At 45.3% G+C, this 27,639-nt stretch overlaps 1 protein-coding gene across 4 annotated transcripts in view; it reads left to right on the top strand.

Annotated features, from left to right (window-relative positions):
• The window catches only part of PDE4D (phosphodiesterase 4D), a 1,198,511-nt gene that overhangs the window by 1,098,564 nt on the left and 72,308 nt on the right, over window positions 1-27,639 (top strand). For all 4 annotated transcript variants that reach the window (XM_075326371.1, XM_075326379.1, XM_075326394.1 and 1 more), the window contains exon 6: window positions 1,851-1,963. In XM_075326371.1, coding sequence (XP_075182486.1) covers window positions 1,851-1,963 — 113 coding nt within the window. The remainder of the gene's footprint in view (window positions 1-1,850; window positions 1,964-27,639) is intronic.

The raw sequence follows: 27,639 nt of genomic DNA on the forward strand, positions 1-27,639 counted from the left end.
GCTGCCCCTATGTCCACCACCCCAGCTGCCCTTGTTTCCACCACGCCAGGAGGCAGACCCTCTGTGCACACCCCCAGCAGCCCCTCTATACAGCTGCTCCTATGTCCACCACCCCAGCTGCCCTTGTGTGCACCCCCCAGCAGGCAGCCCCTCTGTGCACCCCCCAGCTGGCAGCCCCTCTGTGCACCCCCCAGCTGCCCTTGTTGTGCACCCCCCAGCTGCCCTTGTTGTGCACCCCCCAGCTGCCCTTGTTGTGCACCCCCCAGCTGCCCTTGTTGTGCACCCCCCCGCTGCCCTTGTTGTGCACCCCCCCGCTGCCCTTGTTGTGCACCCCCCCAGCTGCCCTTGTTGTGCACCCCCCCAGCTGCCCTTGTTGTGCACCCCCCAGCTGCCCTTGTTGTGCACCCCCCCAGCTGCCCTTGTTGTGCACCCCCCCAGCTGCCCTTGTTGTGCACCCCCCCAGCTGCCCTTGTTGTGCACCCCCCCAGCTGCCCTTGTTGTGCACCCCCCCAGCTGCCCTTGTTGTGCACCCCCCCAGCTGCCCTTGTTGTGCACCCCACCAGCTGCCCTTGTTGTGCACCCCCCCAGCTGCCCTTGTTGTGCACCCCCCCAGCTGCCCTTGTTGTGCACCCCCCCAGCTGCCCTTGTTGTGCACCCCCCAGCTGCCCTTGTTGTGCACCCCCCAGCTGCCCTTGTTGTGCACCCCCCAGCTGCCCTTGTTGTGCACCCTCCAGCTGCCCTTGTTGTGCACCCCCCAGCTGCCCTTGTGTGCACACCCCAGCTGCCCTTGTTTGCACCCCCCCAGCAGGCAGTCCCTCTGTGCACCCCCCAGCAGGCAGCCCCTCTGTGCACCCCCCAGCTGCCCTTGTGTGCACCCCCCAGCAGGCAGCCCCTCTGTGCACCCCCCAGCTGCCCTTGTGTGCAGCCCCTCTGTGCACCCCCCAGCAGGCAGCCCCTCTGTGCACCCCCCAGCTGCCCTTGTGTGCACCCCCCAGCAGGCAGCCCCTCTGTGCACCCCCCAGCTGCCCTTGTGTGCACCCCCCCAGCAGGCAGCCCCTCTGTGCACCCCCCAGCAGGAAGCCCCTCTTTGCACCCCCCAGCAGGCAGCCCCTCTGTGCACCCCCCAGCAGCCTGTGCTGATAACACGAGTGTGTGACCTGCTCTCTGCAGTGACGAGGATCCAGCTGTCTGCTCCACTCCAGGATTTCTCTCCCTCCCCCATATACTCGGTGCAGCTTTTGGTTTTGATTCAAAGGAAGCGGCAGGGCTCCCTGAGCTGCATGATGATGGTGGTCAGGATGCCACACTGAAGCCTGGGCTTCTGGCTGGGCAATCTGAAGGCACCGCAGCCTTTACCAAGGACTCCCCCTCTCATACTATGGCTAGCATTGTGCTCCAGGATATTGCAGAGGAGAGCGCAGGAGACATACCCATCAGTCCTGCCAGCAGATGCATGGAGTAGGCAGCAGCAGCCCTGGCACTGCAGGCAGGACAGGGATCCTAATAACAGGAGCACACTGGCTTTTGGGGACTTTTCTTGCAGATAAGCACTGTGAAGGAGAACAGCCACAGGGTGTACACCAGGCTTGTATGGCTAATGGGATTTGTTGGTGCAAGCTGGGACTGTGATCCTCCTCATCCACAGGCAGGACTGCGTTCACAGGGCACTTGTCAGTGACTGGCACTTTTTTCTTTCCAGAGTGTCTTGTGTAACAGTATGAAGGATCCCTCATGTATGAGCACTGGTCATGCGAGCATGGCAGTGTATGGCACAATGGACCCTCTGGAGTTTGATGTTAGCCCAGTGAAACGCTTGAAAACTCAGTATCCTTTCCCCTATCTCTTCGCAGAGGAGGCCTATCAAAAACTGGCCAGCGAGACCCTGGAGGAGCTGGACTGGTGCTTGGACCAGCTGGAAACCTTACAAACCAGGCACTCTGTCAGTGAGATGGCCTCAAACAAGGTAAGACCACCACTTGTTCTATAGATCAGGGGGGTGGGGGGGCTGCAGATGCTTCTGACTCTTGGCTATTTCAAGGGATTGCAGTGCTCTTGTGGTGCAGGGGTTAATCATGCTGTGCATAGTGGGGCTGTATGCATTGCAGCCACACATTCCAGGACCGTTGTCATTTGGGAAGGGTTAATTGTCTCCTTGTAGTTTGGTGGCAGAGGTTAAATGCTCCTGGTTGTGACATTTGATGGAAGTTAGGCTGCAGGGCAAATTTCATACCAAACTAAGTGCATTCTTGTGTGCTTTATGTGACATGTATGATATAATGTAAACTATGTGTTCATACACACCCGGGCAGAACGTTTTTAGATGTGCCGGTGACATTGTGCCAACCTTTTACCCATGGCACCATTCCTGGCATCATCTCTGACAATCATGTTGGAGCTGTACTGTGACTCATGCAGCGGCTTCTGGGCCCAAAGAGGCAGGATGTGTGATTGTCATGAAGAATATGGATGCTCCTTTATGGATCATTTGTAGGATAGGTGACCAGCAGCAAGGGGGGCGAAGGATGAGACCCCAGTCTGCCCATCTGTGGGGCGCCATCGTCATCACCATATGCATTTTATCTTCTCATGCCGTGGATGCCTACGAGCCACCAGTATATGGGAGATGGATCGGCATCGACTGTGGGATTTCTCCATGCATTTAGTAAACCTATGCTACGAAGAGATCCATAGTGTGGCCTATGTCCATACAATTAGTATTGTGTATGCGTCTATGAAATCTCAATAGCTAAACCTTCATTTTCAACACACCTGTTTCAATGTCTAAATGTGCAGCCACGAAGGGTTAAATGGACGATTGGTCTTCCTCAGCCCCTCTTCTCCAGGCCAGGAGTGTTATAAATCCCTGACATGTTTATACCGTCACTTGAACTAATTTACATTCAGGGAAAGTAAACTTGCATGCAGCTGCAGCCGCTCATATGTGTCATGGTGGCCGTCACATATTGCCATACATGTGTAGCGTTTGTCATTGCGATATGGGGTGAAAGTACCGCACAAATCCAGCGCTAACCTCCGCTACATCTGTGTGCCACAAAGATATGCAACAACTGTGCTCATTTTCATAAAATCAACTCCTCTCAGTAAAGCTGGGGGTGACTGTTAATTACTTAGGTTTTGGGGTACAGTTTTAACGTCTTCTATAAGATCTTACACACCCCAAATATCAAGAGGACTCACAAATTCTTATCTAAATATACATATAGTGGTTTATTGAATTGTCTTTTTAATGCATCAACCTGATATTTTGGGGTTGCCTTTTGCTGGTTTGTTGTGGCTGGTACGGTGTATTGTCATTGCCGTCCCGTAGTCCAGACCTAAGCTGATTAGCGTTCAGCTCCCATTATAGCATTCTGGCCATAAGACTGACATATGTCGCCAATGGTAGTGACAACAGCATCATTAAGGGTTTTCCAAGAACATGCTCCTTTTTTTGGTTTATTTGTTTACATATATTTCTGTTAATTTAAAAACAAAAAAAAATATATATATACACATATATATATATATATAACAAATATATATTTTCATGTCTGCGTTATGCACCAGGTGTATGTTGTGTATATGCAAAAATGTTATAGTTGTTTCCATATTATTATTATTATTAGTTATTATTATTATTTTATTTATAAACACCTGTACAGATGTAGCAGATGGTAGATTTCTTTTTAGCACAAATAATATGTGTAGGTTTATCATATCATGATTATCTGACGACAGTCATGCAATTTCCAAGAGTTAAAGGATATTTTCCATCTATGTATCTATCCGTCTATCTATCCCTCTATCTATCCCTCTAGCTATCCCTCTATCTATCCCTCTATCTATCCCTCTATCTATCCCTCTATCTATCCCTCTATCTATCTATCCCTCTATCTATCCCTCTATCTATCCCTCTATCTATCTGTCCCTCTATCTATCTATCCCTCTGTCTATCCCTCTGTCTATCCCTCTGTCTATCCCTCTGTCTATCCCTCTGTCTATCCCTCTGTCTATCCCTCTGTCTATCCCTCTGTCTATCCCTCTGTCTATCCCTCTGTCTATCCCTCTGTCTATCCCTCTGTCTATCCCTCTGTCTATCCCTCTGTCTATCCCTCTGTCTATCTGTCTATGCCTCTATCTGTCTATGCCTCTATCTGTCTATGCCTCTATCTGTCTATGCCTCTATCTGTCTATGCCTCTATCTGTCTATGCCTCTATCTGTCTATGCCTCTATCTGTCTATGCCTCTATCTGTCTATGCCTCTATCTATCTATGCCTCTATCTATCTATGCCTCTATCTATCTATGCCTCTATCTATCTATGCCTCTATCTATCTATGCCTCTATCTATCTATGCCTCTATCTATCTATGCCTCTATCTATCTATGCCTCTATCTATCTATGCCTCTATCTATCTATGCCTCTATCTATCTATGCCTCTATCTATCTATGCCTCTATCTATCTATGCCTCTATCTATCTATGCCTCTATCTATATATGCCTCTATCTATATATGCCTCTATCTATCTATCCCTCTATCTATCCCTCTATCTATCCCTCTATCTATCCCTCTATCTATCCCTCTATCTATCCCTCTATCTATCCCTCTATCTACCTACCTATCTACTTATCTATCCCACCTATCTACTTATCTATCTAAAATATATATATAGATGGAAAATATCCTTAAACTCTTGCAGCTTGCATGACTGTTGTCATATAATGTGGGTAGTCCTTTATATATAATATATAGTTTATGAGAGCTCCTGCCGTTCTGCGCTCTTGTGAGGCCTGTATTCCCCCCATTGCTGATGTTTACATTGTTTACGTGCTCACTGTGCATTCATAAAGGATACATCCACATTTCGGCCAGTGATGTGAAAACAGGTTGTGTTCTTGACTGTTGAGATGTTTGGTCCCCTCCATGTTCCTGGTCCTGCTTTATTTGTTGCAGCCGGAGCTCCCTTGTTAGTTGTGATGTGAAGGTCACTTGCCATGAAGTCACACCCTCTGTTACATCAGTGAATTAATATTACAGTCACACTCCTCACTGAGCGTGCATGCTTCTAATGAGTGTCCGTGTTCCTGTCTCAAGGCCGCACATACGTACATGGATTTGGAGGAAGAATTCTTTATTATTCTACGATTTGATTGTTGTTGCTATGGTGTTTAGGAGGAGCTGCGTACCGTGTAGATTTCTTTCGATGTCCTATTATAATCTGAGTCTTGAGGTCATGTTCCTCCTCCAGTTAAGATGTCTACCTGTGCAGGACCAAGACATGCACAGCAATTTTGAATGTATTGATTGGTGAAAATTTTTCTAATAGGAAAATTTAATAGATGTCATGCCCAACAAACAACTGTTAAGAGCTGTTCCCAAAACTGTCAGGTCAGCTGCTCGCGGTCACACCTCCATGACATAGAAGATACTGTTAGGCTGTGTGCACACACTGAGTTTTTATTGCTTTTTTTATGAGTTATTGATTCCAGATTTGTCACAAAAAGTCAACAAGAATCCTGTCATTTTGTGCACATGTTGCCTTTTTTTCCCCTTGCAGATTTGGGGCAGAAAATATAATCTGCAGCATGTCAATTCTTTCAGTGTTGCTGCAGCGTTTTTCCTCCCCAGAATCCATGAGAAACACATGCAAAAACGCAGCATTTTTCCAGCCAAGCGATGCAGAATTTCTGCAAAAAAATACTCACTGTGTGCACAGCACATAGCATAATTATAAATATGGGGCATTGCTAAAACCATGAAAGAAGTGTGTGTGTGTATATATATATGTGTGTACATGTATGTATATATATTAAATATATATTTTAATATATATATATATATATATATATATATATATATATATATATATATATATATATATATATATATAATGTGTGTGCAATATATCCTGTGTGTGTGTGTGTGTGTATATATATATATATATATATATATATATATATATATATATATATATATATATATATATATATATATAATTTATATTTGCAGTACATACCATAGGTTTGGACACACCTTCTGATTCAAAGAGTTTTCTTTATTTTCATGACACTGAAAATTGTAGATTCACATTGAAGGCATCAAAACTATGAATTAACACATGTGGAATGAGATACTTAACAAAAAAGTGTGAAACAACTGAAAATATGTCTTATATTCTAGGTTCTTCAAAGTCGCCACCTTTTGCTTTCATTACTGCTTTGCACACTCTTGGCATTCTCTTGATGAGCTTCACGAGGTAGTCACCGGAAATGGTCTTCCAACAGTCTTGAAGGAGTTTCCAGAAATGCTTAGCACTTGTTGGCCCTTTTGCCTTCACTCTGCGGTCCAGCTCACCCCAAACCATCTCGATTGGGTTCAGGTCTGGTGACTGTGGAGGCCAGGTCATCTGGCGTAGCACCCAATCACTCTCCTTCTTAGTCAAATAGCCCTTACACAGCCTGGAGGTGTGTTTAGGGTCATTGTCCTGTTGAAAAATAAATGATGGTGCAACTAAACGCAAACCGGATGGAATAGCATGCCGCTGCAAGATGCTGTGGTAGCCATGCTGGTGATGCCTTCAATGTGAATTTACAATTTTCAGAGTCATGAGTCTGTACTGTATATATACACATATATAATGTGTATGTATGTGTGTGTGTGTGTAATATATATATATATAATTATATATTTCCAATTTTTTTTATATATCATTATAGTCATCGTACTAGATTATCATGAATAAAGGGAATCTGTCACAAGGTTTTTGCTCCCCCATCTGAGAGCAGCATAATGTAGAGACAGAGACCCTGATTCCAGTGATGTCACTTACTGAGCTGTTTGCAGTCATTTTGATAAAATCAGTATTTTTTCTGCTGCAGATCTAGTAGTTTTACAGAGCTCATGAATATGCTGGACTACCTGCAGCATGCCAAGTAGTCCTGTAATGATAATCTACTGCTGATTAATTAGTGATTTTATTAAAACTACACTAAGCAGCCCAATAAGTGATCCATTACTGGAATCAGGGTCTCTGCCCCTACATTATGCTGCTCTCCGATTTAGGTGGCAAAAACCTGGTGACTGATTCCCCTTAAACAGTAACGTGATGTGTGGAGATGTACTTTATTTTAAAGTGTCCTTTTTAGGGAAAAAAACCCTTTAGACTATGGTGCCTCATGGAGGCACCTTACGGCAGCACGTGGTGCCCTCACTTCTGCGTGCATTCGGTCTAAAGCCAGGACGCGGAGACAGTCCTTCCAGCAGATCCACCACAGCAAAAATGAATTCACATTTACAATACTGTAAAAAGCAGCCCAACGATGTAATGCTTGATAAAAAGAAAAAAAAAGGATGCAAAAAACTTTTTGCTAATGCGTTTCAGATGTCTCCTTAGGCATCGATCCACCTTAACCCTTATACTGTATAAACCTAGGATTACTATCACTGCTTCTACAAAATGATTACACTGCTCTCTAAGGTAGCAAAGGAAATCCAGCATCGTAAAGCATATTTTGACACACAGACAAAACCTGACGCTCCTTGGCCCTTATGCACAATCTGTAGTCGGCCTCCAGCTGCCATATTTCATTTACAATACAGGTGTCTTTCTGGGTGTGCCTGCTACTTTAGCGTTTAATGTACATTGTTCTTTATGGCGTCTGAATGACAAAGTTCAGGAGTTCCTTCCCCCCCAAAACCTTTTAGGTAGTAATTTATTGTATTTTCATTGTTTTATTGTTTATATTGGCTGATTGTGGCTTTTAAACAACTACTGACCGGCAATGTGCAAGCCACTCGGCAGTCATTCCCTAGCCTGTTTACACTGGTTGACTGCACTTCGATGCGCATATTGTTAATATGATCGTTCTGTGCTCACGCCATTTCCTTAATCTTGGCAGCACATCACCTGTTTACACAGAACTATGAGCTGCCGAGAACTAGAGATGAGCGAACCTTTGGAAGTTTGCTTGGTACAGTCAAACCTTAAAAAAAGCTTAGTTTTTGGCAAACACTACACGTGGCTCGCACAGGGCTGAGTATCACTCGTACCCAAGCACAGCGCTGCTCGCTGGAGTGATCTGCACTCGTCGTAACTCACTCAAACTTTGAACCCAAACTTTGTTTTTTTTTGGAAGTCAGTTATGGTGGCTCAGTGGTTAGCATTGCAGTCTTGCAGCGCTGGGGTCCTGGGTTCAAGTCCCACCACGGACACCATCTGCAAGGAGTTTGTATGTTCTCCCCGTGTTTGTGTGGGTTTCCTCCGGGTACTCCAGTTTCCTCCCACACTCCAAAAACATACTGATAGGAAACTTAGATTGTGAGCCCCAATGGGGACAGTGTTGTCTTTGTATGTAAAGCACTGTGGAATTAATAGCGCTATATAAATAAATATTATTATATTATGTACGAAGCCAAATGCCGAACATCGAACCATTCGCCCATCTCCCCCAGTGAGAACGATTATTTATTTTCTCAAGCTTAAAAATAATTTCACCCAACAAACAAGTGGTTTGCTCGTCTATTGGGAAAATGGTGGCCTGCTTTGACAAGCTGATCATCGGTGAAACCAGTGTTCCTTTTTTCGGTCAGTGTAAATGCCCCCCAACTCTTCGGTCTTCTTCTCGTAGACAACCGATTTAAAGTATTTTCCATGTCATAAGGAAACCTCTAAATCCTCATCTACATTTCCTACGTATTTTTGAAGATGTCTTCTACCTTATTTGAAATTAGAGTGACAATGGTGCAGACTATTTCCACCCAATCAATCCTTAAAGGGAACCTGTTAGCAGATTTGGAGGCCTATAAGCTATGGCCACCATCACTGGGCTCTTATATACAGCATTCTAACATGCTGTATATAGACGGTCGCTCCGGTGCTGTCTGGCCAGATGGGCGACGCCGTTCTCCAGGATCTTCGCCTCCTCTTTCGGCCATCTTTGTCGTCCTTCTACTGAAGCCGGCGTGCATTACGTGTCCTACGTCGTACACAGTCGCCGGCATTGAGGTCCTGCTCAGGCACACTTTAATCTGCCCCGAGCAGGGCAGATGAAAGTACAGATGAAAGCTTCAAGAGGAACCTCAAGACCCACCTCTTCCAACAAACCTACAATAGCCCTCAGTCCAGTAGACCACTGCGCAACCTGCTCTGTCCTCACCTATTGTACCATCACCCATTCCCTGTAGACTGTGAGCCCTCGCGGGCAGGGTCCTCTCTCCTCCTGTAGACTGTGAGCCCTCGCGGGCAGGGTCCTCTCTCCTCCTGTAGACTGTGAGCCCTCGCGGGCAGGGTCCTCTCTCCTCCTATACCAGTCTGTTTTGTACTGTTAATGATTGTTGTACGTATACCCTCTTTCACTTTTAAAGCACCATGGAATAAATGGCGCTAGAATAATAAATAATAATAATAATATTGTAGTACACCTGCGTGTGACCGGTGAGTGTGTATGACATAGGACGCATCATGCACCCAGGCTTCAGAAGAAGGAGGACAAAGATGGCAGAAAGAGGAGGCGCTGGTACCGGAGAACAGAGACGCCTGTCTGACTCAACTCCACCGCAGCAACTGTTTAGGTAAGTATTATAAATTGAGCAAAAAATAGATGTGGTTCTGCACCACCGCTGTACGACCTGTTTACAATCCTGGGGAGGAGTGGATTAGAAGCAAAAAAAGTGATTTTTACATCCTACACAGTAGCCTGGGCTCTTATATACAGCATGTCGGAATACTGTATATAATAGCTCACTGGTGGTGGCCGCAGCTTATAGGCCCCAAAACTGCTGACAGGTTCCATTTTAAAGGGTACTCTACTTGGACAATGGGGCTGATTTCCAAAAATGGCCTAGCTTTTAGACTGTAAAACCTCATATCTGACAGTCTTAAAGATTTATCAGTTTCTAAACTTCGACTAAGTTTATATCATCTATTAGATAATTTACTTTGCTCAACAAATGTTGGCACAATTTTGGTGCACGTAATCTGGATATAGGCCTCACCATTCTCCACTAATTTTCCAATACACCACACCTCTTGTCAAGTGTGGTGAAAACCATGTGTAAAGGATATGAATATGATGCAGGACAGGGAAGACCGCTTTTAAGGGTACTTTCACACCTCCGGTTTTTCTTCTGCGGCACAATCCGGCACTTTGCAGGAAAATCGCAACCGTTTTTTTTTTTGCTGCCGGTTGCGATTTTCCTGCATAGACTTTAATTAGTGCCGCATTGTGCCGCATGGCCTTGCGTTCCATCCGGTTTTTGCCGCATGCGGCAGATTTAGCCGATGCGGCGGCCGGATGGAACGTTGCCTGGCACGTTTTTTCGTGCGGCAAAAAAAACCGCATCGCGCCGCATTCGGCCGATGCGGCGCATCTCTCAATGCATGCCTATGGCGGCCGGATGCGGCGCGATGCGGCAAATACCGCATTCGGCCGCCGCATGCGGTTTTTGCCACTGCGCATGCTCAGTAGCATGCCGCAAGCGGCAAAATCGGGCGGGCCGCATGGGAAAAACTTATGCAAAGGATGCGGTGTTTTCACCGCATCCGTTGCATAGCTTGCACAGCCGGATTGAGCCGCAGGGCTCAAGCCGGATGTGTGAAAGTAGCCTAAGGATAAATTAAGCCTTATTTCTCAATCCACCCAATTATATTTTTGTTAGAAAAGTCCTCCTTTGCTAAAATGTGATCCCAGGGCTTAATGAGGAACTCTAGTGATCAGCTGTAATCTGTGCAAGGAACTGGCATCAAGGTTCATTCTCCCTGCAGAGCCACCGCTCTGGAATATAAAGCAGTACACTTTTACCCTTTAAAGAGGGTGTTTCACCAATTTGAGCATGATAAACTGTCCTCACCATGGAATATTGGCTGCGGACCTGAATAACACAATTTTTATTTTTTAATTGCTCATCTCTATTGCAGAGATATTAGCTAGCAATGTTTATATGCAAATTTTCCGTAAGACAATGGGGCATTAGCTGAGATTCTTATGTGGGGGTCGGTCACTTTTTCCTCCTGTATGACGTTGACCAATCATAAGCAGCAGGCTTCATGCAGGGGGCAAAAAGAACACACCCTCAGACTTGGCTTTCTCTGTGTGAGACCTGTAGTGACACACAGCCCTGCTCTCCTCAGTGATCTCACTTCCAGCATCTACAAGCGGTGATGGGGAGTAGTGCAGAGCGGTGTGTCATTCCAACCACTTCTTGCAGCTTTGCTCTCATGGTAGTCAGTTTTAGGCTATGTGCGCTCTGCACCGCACCTAAAAGGTGCGCTTCAGAGCGCAGCTGAAAAGCTCCGTTCTGAAGCGCATGGTGCCGGCAGAGAACATGCGCTCTGCATGCAGCTCCTGCCATAGACAGAGCAGGAGCTGCCGGCAAAGCGCACGGAAGAAGTGACATGTCACTTCTTAGAACGCGCGCTTCGGGCAGCAGCCGAAGCGCTGCGCTCTAAGATGCCACGTGCGCACGGCCCCTGCACAATCTCCATAGATTATGCAGGGGATGCAGGACGCATACAGTTACGCTGCGCTACAAAGCGCAGCGTAACTGCATGTAATTACGCAACGTGCGTACATAGCCTTAGGGAGATTTGAGTAGAGCAGAGGTATGTGTTATTACGACCACCTCTTGCAACTCGCATCTCACCACACTCAGTTTGTGAGGGGACTGGAGTAGATCAAAGATGTGTGTCATTACAACCACCTCTTGCAGCTCTCATCTCACCATACCCAGTTAATGGGGGGCGGGAGTAGAGCAAAGCTGTGTGTCATTACAAACACCTCTTGCAGCTCTCCTCTCACAGCAGTGTGTTTAGGGGGAAGAATGGAGTGGTGCAGAGCTGTGAGGCATTACAACCACCTCTCGCATATCTCATCTCACAGATTTCACTTTGTGGTAGGGGAAGGGAGTAAAGCAGAGCTGTGTGTCATTACAACCACCTCTTGGAGCTCTCATTTAATGGCAGTCAATGTGGGGTGAGAAGGGAATAAAGCAGAGCTGACAGCGCTGTGAGACGAGAGTTGTAAGTGGTGTTTAATGGCACACAGCTCTGCGCTATTCTCCCCCCCCCAACTGACTGCTGGGTTTGACATTCTCTAAGGTCTTGTCTTCTTTTTCCCCTGCATCACGCCTTTTGCTTATGATTGATCAATATCACACAGGGGAAAAAGTAATCACCCTCAGAGAAGAATCTCTGCTAACGCCCTGTTTGGTTTTAGTGGAAATTTATCATTTAAAATTGACTTGCTATTATCTCCACAATGGGAAAAAAAAACCTTTTATCCAACTTTACATATTCCATGATGTGGCCAGTTTAACATGCAGTTAATGCACAGATCTCTCTCCAGAGTCCTCCAGAGCAAAAATATTGTTTACTAAATTGGACTCCCAGTGGCTCAGTGGTTAGTACTGCAGTCTTGCAGCACTGAGGTCCTGGGTTCAAATCCCACCAAGGACACTATCTACAAGGAGTTTGTATGTTCCCCCCATGTTTGCGTGGGTTTCTTCCATATTCTCTGGTTTCCTCCCACACTCCAAAGACATACAGATAGGGAATTTAAATTGTGAGCCCCAATGGGGACAGTGTTCCTGATGTATGTAAAGCGCTGCGGAATATGTTAGCGCTATATAAAAATAAAGATTTTTTTTTTATTGTACAGCAGATAACCCCCATTAATTAAATGTTGATTTTTACTGAAATTAAGACATTATATACAGTATATTATTGGTTTTTGCACTTATGAGCTAAGGGCCACAGTGAATAGAGAAGTTCAGTATTGACCTTTTATTCTTTTACCAGCCATGCCAGACAGTAACATCATAGGTTATTGCAAGCGGGTTACTTAGCGACATTTCCAATGCAAAATGTCAACAGTGACCATTTTATAGTGTACAACATCTGCAGCATCAGAAAAACAGATCGGTGTCCTGTTCTGCTGGAGACGTCGGAATATCATTAACATCCACCGATAATTAATGACGGCGTGTAATCTCGTATTAAGGCCTGGTTCACATGAGGCCTGCGGGAGGGGATGCATCTGTGGTAGGCGAATGGAGTAAATTTTGTCAATAGTTATTGGAAGATGGACATTTCCTCAGTTAGGAATTTAAGGAAAATTCCATTTCAGCAAAAAAATAAATAAATAAATAAATTAGGGTTAAGATTTTTTTTTTTTTTTTTTTTTACATTTTTGGCATTAAACCTGTGTGTTTTCCAGGACCCTGCTTTTATTTTATTTGGTAGGAACCTACATTGTTTACTTCTAGTGGAAAACAAATGTGTCCTGGTCATGTGAGGCACTGATCACTTTCCGGTCACGAATCCTGCACCTGTGTGTCCGTCACATGGCCAGGATAGATTTCTATGCGCTGCCAGCGACACTGAGGATTCCTACAGCACACACCTCTATAAGGCTACTTTCACACATCAGTTTTTTTCCATCAGGTACAATCCGGAAAAAAACGGGTAAAACGGATCCGGTACCGCATCCGTTTTATCCCCATAGATTTGCATTGTTACCGGATTGTACCTGATGGCTTTGCGTTGCATCCGTTTTTTTCCGGATGCGGCAAAATTAATTAAAGCGGCGGCTGGAGGCAACGTGTCTTGCAACGTGTTATTGTCCAGCAAAAAAAACCGCATCGCGCCGGATGCGGCGCAATACGGCGTGTTTTACAATGGAAGCCTATGGACGCCGGATCCGGCGTAATGCGGTAAAAAACGGATGCGGCTGCCGCATCCGTTTTTTTAAACTGTGCATGCTCCAATGTAATTAAAAAAATGGATCCAGCAAAAAAACGGATGAAAAGGATGCAAAAACGGATGCAAAACGGATCCACCGGATCCGTTTTTTAACGGATATGGCATAACGGATCCGTTAAACGGATCCGGTGGATATGGTTTTCACCTTTTTTTCCGGATCCGTTGGATCAGGAAAAAAAAGGACTGTGCCTGAATACAGAAAACTGATGTGTGAAAGTAGCCTAAGGAAACACTGCAACCTTTCATATTTACAAATATTTATTTGATGACATCGGACTGCCCCCTCCAGAAATGGAAATTTTGGGAATGTGTGAAAATTAATGCAGCAATAAACAGTGATGATAAAAATTGCAGCCAACCAGATTCAAACTGTTAGGCTATGTGCCCACGGGACTCTGTATCTGCGGATTTTTCTGCATCAAAATCCGCAGCTTTCCCCCAGAATCCGCTTTCCCCCGGAATTTTGTTGCGGATTTTGCATTTTTTTTCTTTTTTCTATTCAATTGAATTGGCAAAATCCGCACGAAAATCCGCAACAATAATTGACATGCTGCAGATTTTTCCGCACGAAAATCCGGACGATTTCCGCTGCGGAAAAATCCGCAGCGTGGGCACAGCATTTCCCAAATGCCATAGAAATGGCTGGGGAGTAGCTGTGCTGCAGATTTCTGGAAAATCCGCGGCTTTTCCGCGACAAATCCGCGTCAAAATCCGCGCATTTTCCACAGCGTGGGAACATAGCCTAAAGGTTTCAACAAGGAATGGTGTTGCCCGTAGCAACCAAATTCAAACTACAGAAGTCATACCATAAAGTTGCCCATAACAACCAAATTTAAACTGTTGAAATAAAATAAACGGTCGTGTTGCCCGTAGCAACCAGGTTGTGTACATGACCTTATTTATTTTATGTGCACATTACAGTACAGTGTGGAATATAGGATGTGACAGTTTAGAAAGTGTAGTATTTTTTTTTTTTTTGGGGGGGGGGGGGAATTCTCCATATTATTTTTTCGTCTATTGGTTTCCTGTACATAAAAATAAAGCTGTAATTACCCACTGTTCCCAGTTGATGTGGCAGCAGTAGTGATATAATGTCAATATCTTATGACCACTGCAGCCAATGAGTGAGGTTAATGGTCTCGTGCCGTTTGCATCGATTTTACCGCTGAGCCCAGTGATTAGCTACAGTGTTACATGATTTTGATATGTCATCACCATGACCCAGTGATTAGCTGCATCGTTACATGATGTTGATGTGACCTCACAATGAGCCAGTGATTAGCTGCAGTGTTAGCATCACATGATATTGATGTGACCTCACCATAACCAAGTGATTAGCTGCAGTGGTACATGATGATGTGACTTCACCATCACCCAGTGATAAGCTGTAGAATTACATGATGTTGATGTAACCTCACCATCACTCAGTGATTAGCTGCAGCATTACATGATGATGATCTGATGACCACACCATCACCCAGTGATTAGCTGGAGCGGTACCTGATGATGTGACCTCACAATCACCCAGTGGTTAGCTGCAGCATTACATGATGATGATCTGACCACACCATCACCCAGTGATTAGCTGCAGTGTTAGCGTCACATGATATTGATGTGACCTCACCATTGCCAAGTGATTAGCTGCAGTGGTACATGATGCCGTGACCTCACCATCACCCAGTGATTAGCTGCAGCATTACATGATGATGATCTGACCTCACCATCACCCAGTGATTAGCGTCACATGATATTGATGTAACCTCACCATTACCCACTGATTAGTTGCAGCGTTACATGATGTTGATGTGACCTTACCATCACCCAGTGATTAGCTGCAGCAATTACTTGATGTTGATGTGACCTCACCATCGCTATCTGTGTCCTTGGAGCACCTCGATCCTTATTTTCGAGCATATGTTTCGTGTGAATGGTGTGATTCCTTTGGAGTGCTGTCCTGCCAGTGTAGTTCTCCCTTTATTTTGTCTGTAGTTGTTATGATTTACCTTGATGACGTGTGGTGATCCTCTGAGCCCCGGTGGACGGACACAGACTGCAGTGATGGCCCCACATCTGCTGGAGGAGCATCTGTGGACCGGGGCAGAGGGGATATATTAATATTTTTTTGCCTTTTTTATTATTGTCACCTTCAGTTGGCATGTTAGAATATTTCTCGCAATTCGATAATATGGTAGAAGGTTTCACCCCAAGGTGGAGCTTCACTATACTTAAGGCTTCAATATTTTGTATTTTTTACTTGTTATATATATATGTATATATTTATATATATGTATATATTTATATATATATATATATATATATATATATATATATATATATATATATATATATATATATATATATATATATATATATATATATAATGTATATACGTATGTACATATATATCTATCTGTGTATATATATATGTATGTATGTGTTTTTTGTTTTGTTTTTTTAGATACTTTTTTTTTTTTCTTTGCAATATAAGTTTATTAGAGCTTTTTCTTTATGACCCACGCATGGCAAAATCGGCCTGTATGACGGCACACATACACAGACTATCTACGATTCAGTCTCAGAGGTTGTTAGCATGCTGCTATAGCCACCTCCATGATACAGCAGGGATATGGACATATTATTACATTTTTATTTTCTCAAAAATAATACCTGTATTTTGGGGCTATAAATAAGGTTTGCAATTGAATTTTATTAAACAAGTGCACGTTTTAGCTTTTTGGGGTTGTTTTTGTTTTTTGTTTCCCTGCACCTTACTGGCCGGAAATTGAGTTATCTAAGAATCCTTCAGTGAGCTCGTTCTGGTGAGAGATTTTGTAGCCATTTTAGCTGTCTCTTTATGAACTCGTCTTTGCTGGTTTGCGATCTTACACCACCTCAACAATGAGCTGAACTTTAATGTGGTCATAAATCGGCTGAGAGGTGCTCAGAGAAAAGACAAAACTGGTAAAAGAGGTACAAATTCCCTTTCACAAAGAGCTCACTGACCAACATTCAGGGAACTCATTTTGTATTCATCAAAGGGCAAGGAAACAAAGTATATAAAAAAGCCAAAAGGTGCAAAAATATAAATGAAAATAGAAAGAAAATAATATTTTCAACCTAAATACATACATTTAAATAAAAAAAATAAATAAAAAGAAAGTAAATTAAAAAAAAAAATTATTTATATATATATATATATATATATATATATATATATATATATATATATATATATATATATATATATATATATATTATAATAAGCATGCTACTATTATTTTTATTTTTCTCGCTGACTTTTCTTTGCCAAAATAAGTTGCCATTGGCCGCTTTTCCCTCTGCAGTGGATACAGCGTGGCAGATGTAATATTATTTGTTCCCATTCCACCAGAGTTAAACTCTTACTTTAGAAACGTTCTGCTAATAAAGCTGGACTCAGTCATTCTTATATCTTGATATGTGTCAATAGTTCACATGGAAAGGTGCAGTATAATGAGTATGTGCTGCGCTCAGTATTTGCTGTTCTGGTGCAGATGGAGCCTGGGCTGTTTTTAAGATCCCCTGTACTTAGCGCAGCAGAAATACATGACATAATAGCTTCTGGCGGACAGTAATTCTCTAACGTGTTGGTTACATAAACATTTGGATGTAGCGCCTGGCTCCGCTGCAAACTGTCACAATCTGCTTATTAGGCGTAATAGAAAAATATCACAGTTTAGAACATGTTACAAGTGTTTGTAGATGGCCAAGTTGTTGTTGTTTTTTTTTTTTCCCTTGAATCATCGGAGTAACATTAGAATGTGTGATGTCCCAGAATTCCCTTCACCAGGGAGAAGTCGACGATTCATAACAGGATGAATGCAAAATGTACAGATTTCCCTGTGTGATTACCATACCATGTAAAAGAAATACCCGATTTCTTATGGGATATTTGCATAAAAACTAGTAATAAGTAGGCACTACCATGCTCGGGTGCTCAATACTGGTAACTAGTGATGAGCGGGCACTACAATGCTGGGGTGCTCAGTACTGGTAACTAGTGATGAGAGAGCACTTCCATGCTCAGGTGCTCAGTACTGGTAACTAGTGATGAGCGGGCACTACCATGCTCAGGTGCTCAGTACTCGTAACTAGTGATGAGCGGGCACTACCATGCTCAGGTGCTCAGTACTCGTAACTAGTGATGAGCGGGCACTACCATGCTCAGTACTGGTAACTAGTGATGAGCGGGCACTACCATGCTCGGGTTCTCAGTACTCGTAACTAGTGATGAGCGAGCACTACCATTCTCAGTACTGGTAACTAGTGATGAGCGGGCACTACCATGCTCGGGTGCTCAGTACTCGTAACTAGTGATGAGCGGGCACTACCATGCTCAGTACTGGTAACTAGTGATGAGCGGGCACTACAATGCTGGGGTGCTCAGTACTGGTAACTAGTGATGAGCGAGCACTACCATGCTCGGGTGCTCAGTACTCGTAACTAGTGATGAGCGAGCACTACCATGCTCAGTACTGGTAACTAGTGATGAGTGGGCACTACAATGCTGGGGTGCTCAGTACTGGTAACTAGTGATGAGCGAGCACTACCATGCTCAGGTGCTCAGTACTCGTAACTAGTGATGAGAGAGCACTACCATGCTCGGGTGCTCGGTACTCGTAACTAGTGATGAGAGAGCACTACTATGCTCCGGTGCTCTGTACTGGTAACTAGTGATGAGCGGGCACTACCATGCTCAGGTGCTCAGTACTCGTAACTAGTGATGAGTGGGCACTACCATGCTCGGGTGCTCAGTACTCGTAACTAGTGATGAGCGAGCACTACCATGCTAAGTACTGGTAACTAGTGATGAGCGGGCACTACCATGCTCGGGTGCTCAGTACTCGTAACTAGTGATGAGCGGGCACTACCATGCTCGGGTGCTCAGTACTCGTAACTAGTGATGAGAGAGCATTACCATGCTTGGGGGTTCTGTATTCGTAACTAGTGATGAGCGAGCACTACAATGCTCGGGTGCTCAGTACTGGTAACTAGTGATGAGTGAGCACTACCATGCTCGGGTGCTCAGTACTGGTAACTAGTGATGAGCGAGCACTACCATGCTCGGGTGCTCAGTACTCGTAACTAGTGATGAGAGAGCACTACCATGCTCGGGTGCTCGGTACTCGTAACTAGTGATGAGAGAGCACTACTATGCTCCGGTGCTCTGTACTGGTAACTAGTGATGAGCGGGCACTACCATGCTCAGGTGCTCAGTACTCGTAACTAGTGATGAGTGGGCACTACCATGCTCGGGTGCTCAGTACTCGTAACTAGTGATGAGCGAGCACTACCATGCTCAGTACTGGTAACTAGTGATGAGCGGGCACTACCATGCTCGGGTGCTCAGTACTCGTAACTAGTGATGAGCGGGCACTACCATGCTCGGGTGCTCAGTACTCGTAACTAGTGATGAGAGAGCATTACCATGCTTGGGGGTTCTGTATTCGTAACTAGTGATGAGCGAGCACTACCATTCTCAGTACTGGTAACTAGTGATGAGCGGGCACTACAATGCTCGGGTGCTCAGTACTGGTAACTAGTGATGAGTGAGCACTACCATGCTCGGGTGCTCAGTACTGGTAACTAGTGATGAGCGAGCACTACCATGCTCGGGTGCTCAGTACTCGTAACTAGTGATGAGCGGGCACTACCATGCTCGGGTGCTCAGTACTGGTAACTAGTGATGAGCGAGCACTACCATGCTCGGGTGCTCAGTACTCGTAACTAGTGATGAGCGAGCACTACCATGCTCAGTACTGGTAACTAGTGATGAGCGGGCACTACCATGCTCGGGTGCTCAGTACTGGTAACTAGTGATGAGCGGGCACTACCATGCTCGGGTGCTAAGTACTGGTAACTAGTGATGAGCGGGCACTACCATGCTCGGGTGCTCAGTACTCGTAACTAGTGATGAGAGAGCATTACCATGCTTGGGGGTTCTGTATTCGTAACTAGTGATGAGCGAGCACTACCATTCTCAGTACTGGTAACTAGTGATGAGCGGGCACTACAATGCTCGGGTGCTCAGTACTGGTAACTAGTGATGAGTGAGCACTACCATGCTCGGGTGCTCAGTACTGGTAACTAGTGATGAGCGAGCACTACCATGCTCGGGTGCTCAGTACTCGTAACTAGTGATGAGCGGGCACTACCATGCTCGGGTGCTCAGTACTGGTAACTAGTGATGAGCGAGCACTACCATGCTCGGGTGCTCAGTACTCGTAACTAGTGATGAGCGAGCACTACCATGCTCAGTACTGGTAACTAGTGATGAGCGGGCACTACCATGCTCGGGTGCTCAGTACTCGTAACTAGTGATGAGCGAGCACTACCATGCTCAGTACTGGTAACTAGTGATGAGCGGGCACTACCATGCTCGGGTGCTCAGTACTGGTAACTAGTGATGAGCGGGCACTACCATGCTCGGGTGCTAAGTACTGGTAACTAGTGATGAGCGGGCACTACCATGCTCGGGTGCTCAGTACTCGTAACTAGTGATGAGAGAGCATTACCATGCTTGGGGGTTCTGTACTCATAACGAGCAGTTGGTGCTCTAATGGCCACAACTCAAGTACTGGAGAATGATGGAAGTCAATGTGGAAGATTTCCCAGAAAAATTCTTGAGTTCCCCATTATACTTCTGAACTCATGTTTCGCCCAGTATTACAAATACCAAGCCTCCGAGCAAGGTAATGCTCGCCCATCGTTAGTTACAAGTACTGAGTACCTGAGAGTGCTCACTCATCGGTGCGTGTCCACGATCAGTGTTTGCAGCGTTTTGGATGTAGCATGCTTTAGCTGCGTCCAAAACCCTGCATTGTACAGTACAAGCACATGGGATGGATTTCTAGAAATCCTGTGCTCCCTGTGTTTGTTTTTTCCGCAGCAAGCACTGACCTGCGGTGTGTCTTTCCAGACCGCAGCATGTCAGTTATTTGGAGTGGATTTGCATGTGTCCTCCGTATGGAGAACACAAGTGAAAGACCGCAGCGCACTGAACCCTGATTGTGGGCACGAGCCGCTGCGGTCTCCTGCGGAGGAGACTCGCGGCCCCGCAGGTCAGGACCCGCTGCTTCCAGGACACAGTGAGTCCTGATTGTGGGTACATACCCTAGTAATAATCCATGATGATAATTATAAAGGAACATAACTATTCAAAGTTTAGCTACTAGATTATATAAACCTTTATCATTTTATTAAATATTTTTATTTATTTTTTCATGAACACAAAGATGCATATGTCTCTGTCCCCATAGCAGAATAAAAAATACAGCAAAAAACCTCCCTTTATTATAGTAATGTACAAACTACATAAAAAAGACTACATTTTTCCTGCACATCTTGTGTGTGAATTTCTCATGGTTTTTCAGCATCTCTGCTTGCTGTAGTTTAAGTGGGACCTTTAGGGTATGTGCGCACGTTGCTTTTTACCTGCTTTTTACCTGCTTTTTTGCTGCTTTTTCTTCTGCGCTGTTTAATGCCAAAATGGATGTGTTCTTCTATTCAAGCAAAGTCTATGGGAATTTGGGTTTCTTGTTCACACTATGTTGCTCAAAATGCTGCCTTTTTGTGGCAGAACTTTGGTCAAAAACTCAGCTTTTCAAAGAAGCAACATGTCAATTGTTTTTGCCATTTGGGTTTTGCACTGCAAAGCTGAGTTTTTGACCAAAGTTCTGCCACAAAAAGGCAGCATTTTGAGCAACATAGTGTGAACAAGAAACCCAAATTCCCATAGACTTTGCTTGAATAGAAGAACACATCCATTTTGGCATTAAACAGCGCAGAAGAAAAAGCAGCAAAAAAGCAGGTAAAAAGCAACGTGCGCACATACCCTTAGAGCCTCGGTTGTGGCACGGTGGCTCAGTGGTTAGCACTGCAGTCTTGCAGCGCTGGGTTCAAATCCCACCAAGGACAAAACCTGCGGGGGTCTGTATGTTCTCCCCGTGTTTGCGTGGGTTTTCTCCAGGTTCTCCGGTTTCTTCCCACACTCCAAAGACATACTGATAGGGACTATAGATTGTGAGTCCCAATGGGGACAGTGTTGCTGATGTATGTAAAGCGCTGTGGAATTAATAGCGCTATATAATTGAATAAATATTATTATTATTCCTGTGATGAAATCAGGATGATTTTTTTTTTTTTTTTTTTCCGCCATACTTCAAATTTGTAGTAAAATTGAGTTTCTGTTAAGTTTTTAGAAAAACATGATAGCTGGCAGCGAAACCGCTTCATCTTATATCACCACTGGCTCTGTTGATCTCAGGCAGCTCCAGAGTTTCATGAAGTGCTGGAGGTCACAACTTAATATAAGTCTATGAGAGCCTCATTCTGGCCTCCTCTTGGCTCTCATAGACTTTGCATTGAGAGCTTGTGACGTAACTTCGGACAGTCAGAAGTTCCAGGCACAAGATGGCGTTGCGGGATCGTGCGATGCCCAAAAAAGGTGAAAATGTGTGTTGTTATAAGACTGGGGGACAGGGGACTTAGCACGCTTTAAACAATGAAGGTCCCTGTTTAATGACAGCAATCAGATGTGTGTAAAAAAAACAACACAAAGAGAAATCCATACAAATGTCGGAGAACCAGCCTCATTCACTCATTGGATTTATTTTTCAGTCGCAGAAATTTGGTCATCGTGGGTAAATATAACATGAAGATCCTTTATCCCTTCTCCCCAGGATACGTTATATGTGTGACTGCGGAGTCGTGCAGGGGCATTCACACTATAGCTAATCGGATACTCGCACCTTCAGGGTTGTGTAATAGTCTTTTTAGACCAGACTACTAAATCTCCCACGTGCACACAGAATATGATTGTTCTCGGCAGCACTTGTAATATTCACACCTGACAATGTGCTGCTGAGAATGATAATATAGCTCAAAAATCATTTCATCCGGCAAACGGGCGTTTTGCTTGTTAATCGGGTCATTGGCAGGATGTTGATTATTGGGAAGTGAGAAGGTGCTACTCCTGTTAAGTTAATGGACACTTAGGACTTTGGGGTCCCATTTCTGATAACAGAGAGTAGTAGAGATGGGTTTTTCAAAAGCTGTGCCAATGACCAAAGGACGGAGGAAATATAAGATTAATGTTGCTTTATTTTCATGCTCAGGTCAACGCGTTTCAGGAGACTCTGCTCCCTTCATCAGGACAAACAGGCAAAAGAACATCAAATCTCTCACAGACGCAGTATGTTCCTCTCTCTCAGGGACTCTCCAGAGCACAGTCCCTGAGAGAGAGGAACAGACTGCGTCTGAGAGATATGATGTTAGTCCCTGAGAGGAACAGACTGCGTCTGTGAGAGATTTGATGTTCGTCCCTGAGAGAGAGGAACAGACTGCGTCTGTGAGAGATTTGATGTTAGTCCCTGAGAGAGAGGAACAGACTGCGTCTGTGAGATTTGATGTTAGTCCCTGAGAGAGAGGAACAGACTGCGTCTGTGAGAGATTTGATGTTAGTCCCTCAGAGGAACAGACTGCGTCTGTGAGAGATTTGATGTTAGTCCCTGAGAGAGAGGTACAGACTGCGTCTGTGAGATATGATGTTAGTCCCTGAGAGAGAGGTACAGACTGCGTCTGTGAGAGATGTGATGTTAGTCCCTGAGAGAGAGGAACAGACTGCGTCTGTGAGAGATTTGATGTTAGTCCCTGAGAGGAACAGACTGCGTCTGTGAGAGATTTGATGTTAGTCCCTGAGAGAGAGGTACAGACTGCGTCTGTGAGAGATTTGATGTTAGTCCCTGAGAGAGAGGAACAGACTGCGTCTGTGAGAGATTTGATGTTAGTCCCTGAGAGAGAGGTACAGACTGCGTCTGAGAGATTTGATGTTAGTCCCTGAGAGAGAGGTACAGACTGCGTCTGTGAGAGATTTGATGTTCGTCCCTGAGAGAGAGGTACAGACTGCGTCTGTGAGAGATTTGATATTAGTCCCTGAGAGAGAGGTACAGACTGCGTCTGTGAGAGATTTGATGTTAGTCCCTGAGAGAGAGGAACAGACTGCGTCTGTGAGATTTGATGTTAGTCCCTGAGAGAGAGGTACAGACTGCATCTGTGAGAGATTTGATGTTAGTCCCTGAGAGAGAGGTACAGACTGCGTCTGAGAGATTTGATGTTAGTCCCTGAGAGAGAGGTACAGACTGCGTCTGAGAGATTTGATGTTCGTCCCTGAGAGAGAGGTACAGACTGCGTCTGTGAGAGATTTGATGTTCGTCCCTGAGAGAGAGGAACAGACTGCGTCTGTGAGAGATTTGATGTTAGTCCCTGAGAGAGAGGTACAGACTGCGTCTGAGAGATTTGATGTTCGTCCCTGAGAGAGAGGTACAGACTGCGTCTGTGAGAGATTTGATGTTCGTCCCTGAGAGAGAGGAACAGACTGCGTCTGTGAGAGATTTGATGTTAGTCCCTGAGAGAGAGGTACAGACTGCGTCTGTGAGAGATGTGATGTTAGTCCCTGAGAGAGAGGTACAGACTGCGTCTGTGAGAGATTTGATGTTAGTCCCTGAGAGAGAGGTACAGACTGCGTCTGTGAGAGATTTGATGTTAGTCCCTGAGAGAGAGGAACAGACTGCGTCTGTGAGAGATTTGATGTTAGTCCCTGAGAGGAACAGACTGCGTCTGTGAGAGATTTGATGTTAGTCCCTGAGAGAGAGGAACAGACTGCGTCTGTGAGAGATTTGATGTTAGTCCCTGAGAGAGAGGAACAGACTGCGTCTGTGAGAGATTTGATGTTAGTCCCTGAGAGAGAGGAACAGACTGCGTCTGTGAGAGATTTGATGTTAGTCCCTGAGAGAGAGGAACAGACTGCGTCTGTGAGAGATGTGATGTTAGTCCCTGAGAGAGAGGTACAGACTGCGTCTGCGAGAGATTTGATGTTAGTCCCTGAGAGAGAGGAACAGACTGCGTCTGTGAGAGATTTGATGTTCGTCCCTGAGAGAGAGGAACAGACTGCGTCTGTGAGAGATTTGATGTTCGTCCCTGAGAGAGAGGAACAGACTGCGTCTGTGAGAGATTTGATGTTAGTCCCTGAGAGGAACAGACTGCGTCTGTGAGAGATTTGATGTTAGTCCCTGAGAGAGAGGAACAGACTGCGTCTGTGAGAGATTTGATGTTCGTCCCTGAGAGAGAGGAACAGACTGCATCTGTGAGAGATTTGATGTTAGTCCCTGAGAGAGAGGTACAGACTGCGTCTGTGAGAGATTTGATGTTAGTCCCTGAGAGAGAGGTACAGACTGCGTCTGTGAGAGATTTGATGTTAGTCCCTGAGAGAGAGGAACAGACTGCGTCTGTGAGAGATTTGATGTTAGTCCCTGAGAGGAACAGACTGCGTCTGTGAGAGATTTGATGTTAGTCCCTGAGAGAGAGGAACAGACTGCGTCTGTGAGAGATTTGATGTTAGTCCCTGAGAGAGAGGTACAGACTGCGTCTGTGAGAGATTTGATGTTAGTCCCTGAGAGAGAGGAACAGACTGCGTCTGTGAGAGATTTGATGTTAGTCCCTGAGAGAGAGGAACAGACTGCGTCTGTGAGAGATTTGATGTTCGTCCCTGAGAGAGAGGAACAGACTGCGTCTGTGAGAGATTTGATGTTAGTCCCTGAGAGAGAGGTACAGACTGCGTCTGTGAGAGATGTGATGTTAGTCCCTGAGAGAGAGGTACAGACTGCGTCTGTGAGAGATTTGATGTTAGTCCCTGAGAGAGAGGTACAGACTGCGTCTGTGAGAGATTTGATGTTAGTCCCTGAGAGAGAGGAACAGACTGCGTCTGTGAGAGATTTGATGTTAGTCCCTGAGAGGAACAGACTGCGTCTGTGAGAGATTTGATGTTAGTCCCTGAGAGAGAGGAACAGACTGCGTCTGTGAGAGATTTGATGTTAGTCCCTGAGAGAGAGGAACAGACTGCGTCTGTGAGAGATTTGATGTTAGTCCCTGAGAGAGAGGAACAGACTGCGTCTGTGAGAGATTTGATGTTAGTCCCTGAGAGAGAGGAACAGACTGCGTCTGTGAGAGATGTGATGTTAGTCCCTGAGAGAGAGGTACAGACTGCGTCTGCGAGAGATTTGATGTTAGTCCCTGAGAGAGAGGAACAGACTGCGTCTGTGAGAGATTTGATGTTAGTCCCTGAGAGAGAGGAACAGACTGCGTCTGTGAGAGATTTGATGTTAGTCCCTGAGAGAGAGGAACAGACTGCGTCTGTGAGAGATTTGATGTTAGTCCCTGAGAGGAACAGACTGCGTCTGTGAGAGATGTGATGTTAGTCCCTGAGAGAGAGGAACAGACTGCGTCTGTGAGAGATTTGATGTTAGTCCCTGAGAGAGAGGAACAGACTGCGTCTGTGAGAGATTTGATGTTAGTCCCTGAGAGAGAGGAACAGACTGCGTCTGTGAGAGATTTGATGTTAGTCCCTGAGAGGAACAGACTGCGTCTGTGATAGATTTGATGTTAGTCCCTGAGAGAGAGGAACAGACTGCGTCTGTGATAGATTTGATGTTAGTCCCTGAGAGAGAGGTACAGACTGCGTCTGTGAGAGATTTGATGTTAGTCCCTGAGAGAGAGGTACAGACTGCGTCTGTGAGAGATTTGATGTTAGTCCCTGAGAGAGAGGTACAGACTGCGTCTGAGAGATTTGATGTTCGTCCCTGAGAGAGAGGTACAGACTGCGTCTGAGAGATTTGATGTTCGTCCCTGAGAGAGAGGAACAGACTGCGTCTGTGAGAGATTTGATGTTAGTCCCTGAGAGAGAGGTACAGACTGCGTCTGTGAGAGATTTGATGTTCGTCCCTGAGAGAGAGGTACAGACTGCGTCTGAGAGATTTGATGTTAGTCCCTGAGAGAGAGGTACAGACTGCGTCTGAGAGATTTGATGTTCGTCCCTGAGAGAGAGGAACAGACTGCGTCTGTGAGAGATTTGATGTTAGTCCCTGAGAGAGAGGTACAGACTGCGTCTGTGAGAGATTTGATGTTCGTCCCTGAGAGAGAGGTACAGACTGCGTCTGAGAGATTTGATGTTAGTCCCTGAGAGAGAGGTACAGACTGCGTCTGAGAGATTTGATGTTCGTCCCTGAGAGAGAGGAACAGACTGCGTCTGTGAGAGATTTGATGTTAGTCCCTGAGAGAGAGGTACAGACTGCGTCTGAGAGATTTGATGTTAGTCCCTGAGAGAGAGGTACAGACTGCGTCTGTGAGAGATTTGATGTTCGTCCCTGAGAGAGAGGAACAGACTGCGTCTGTGAGAGATTTGATGTTCGTCCCTGAGAGAGAGGAACAGACTGCGTCTGTGAGAGATTTGATGTTAGTCCCTGAGAGAGAGGTACAGACTGCGTCTGAGAGATTTGATGTTAGTCCCTGAGAGAGAGGTACAGACTGCGTCTGAGAGATTTGATGTTCGTCCCTGAGAGAGAGGAACAGACTGCGTCTGTGAGAGATTTGATGTTCGTCCCTGAGAGAGAGGTACAGACTGCGTCTGTGAGAGATTTGATGTTCGTCCCTGAGAGAGAGGTACAGACTGCGTCTGAGAGATTTGATGTTAGTCCCTGAGAGAGAGGTACAGACTGCGTCTGAGAGATTTGATGTTCGTCCCTGAGAGAGAGGAACAGACTGCGTCTGTGAGAGATTTGATGTTCGTCCCTGAGAGAGAGGTACAGACTGCGTCTGTGAGAGATTTGATGTTAGTCCCTGAGAGAGAGGTACAGACTGCGTCTGTGAGAGATTTGATGTTCGTCCCTGAGAGAGAGGAACAGACTGCATCTGTGAGAGATTTGATGTTAGTCCCTGAGAGAGAGGTACAGACTGCGTCTGTGAGAGATTTGATGTTCGTCCCTGAGAGAGAGGAACAGACTGCGTCTGTG

Source organism: Anomaloglossus baeobatrachus, chromosome 1 (assembly GCF_048569485.1).
Source record: "Anomaloglossus baeobatrachus isolate aAnoBae1 chromosome 1, aAnoBae1.hap1, whole genome shotgun sequence".
NCBI classification, from domain to species: domain Eukaryota; kingdom Metazoa; phylum Chordata; class Amphibia; order Anura; family Aromobatidae; genus Anomaloglossus; species Anomaloglossus baeobatrachus.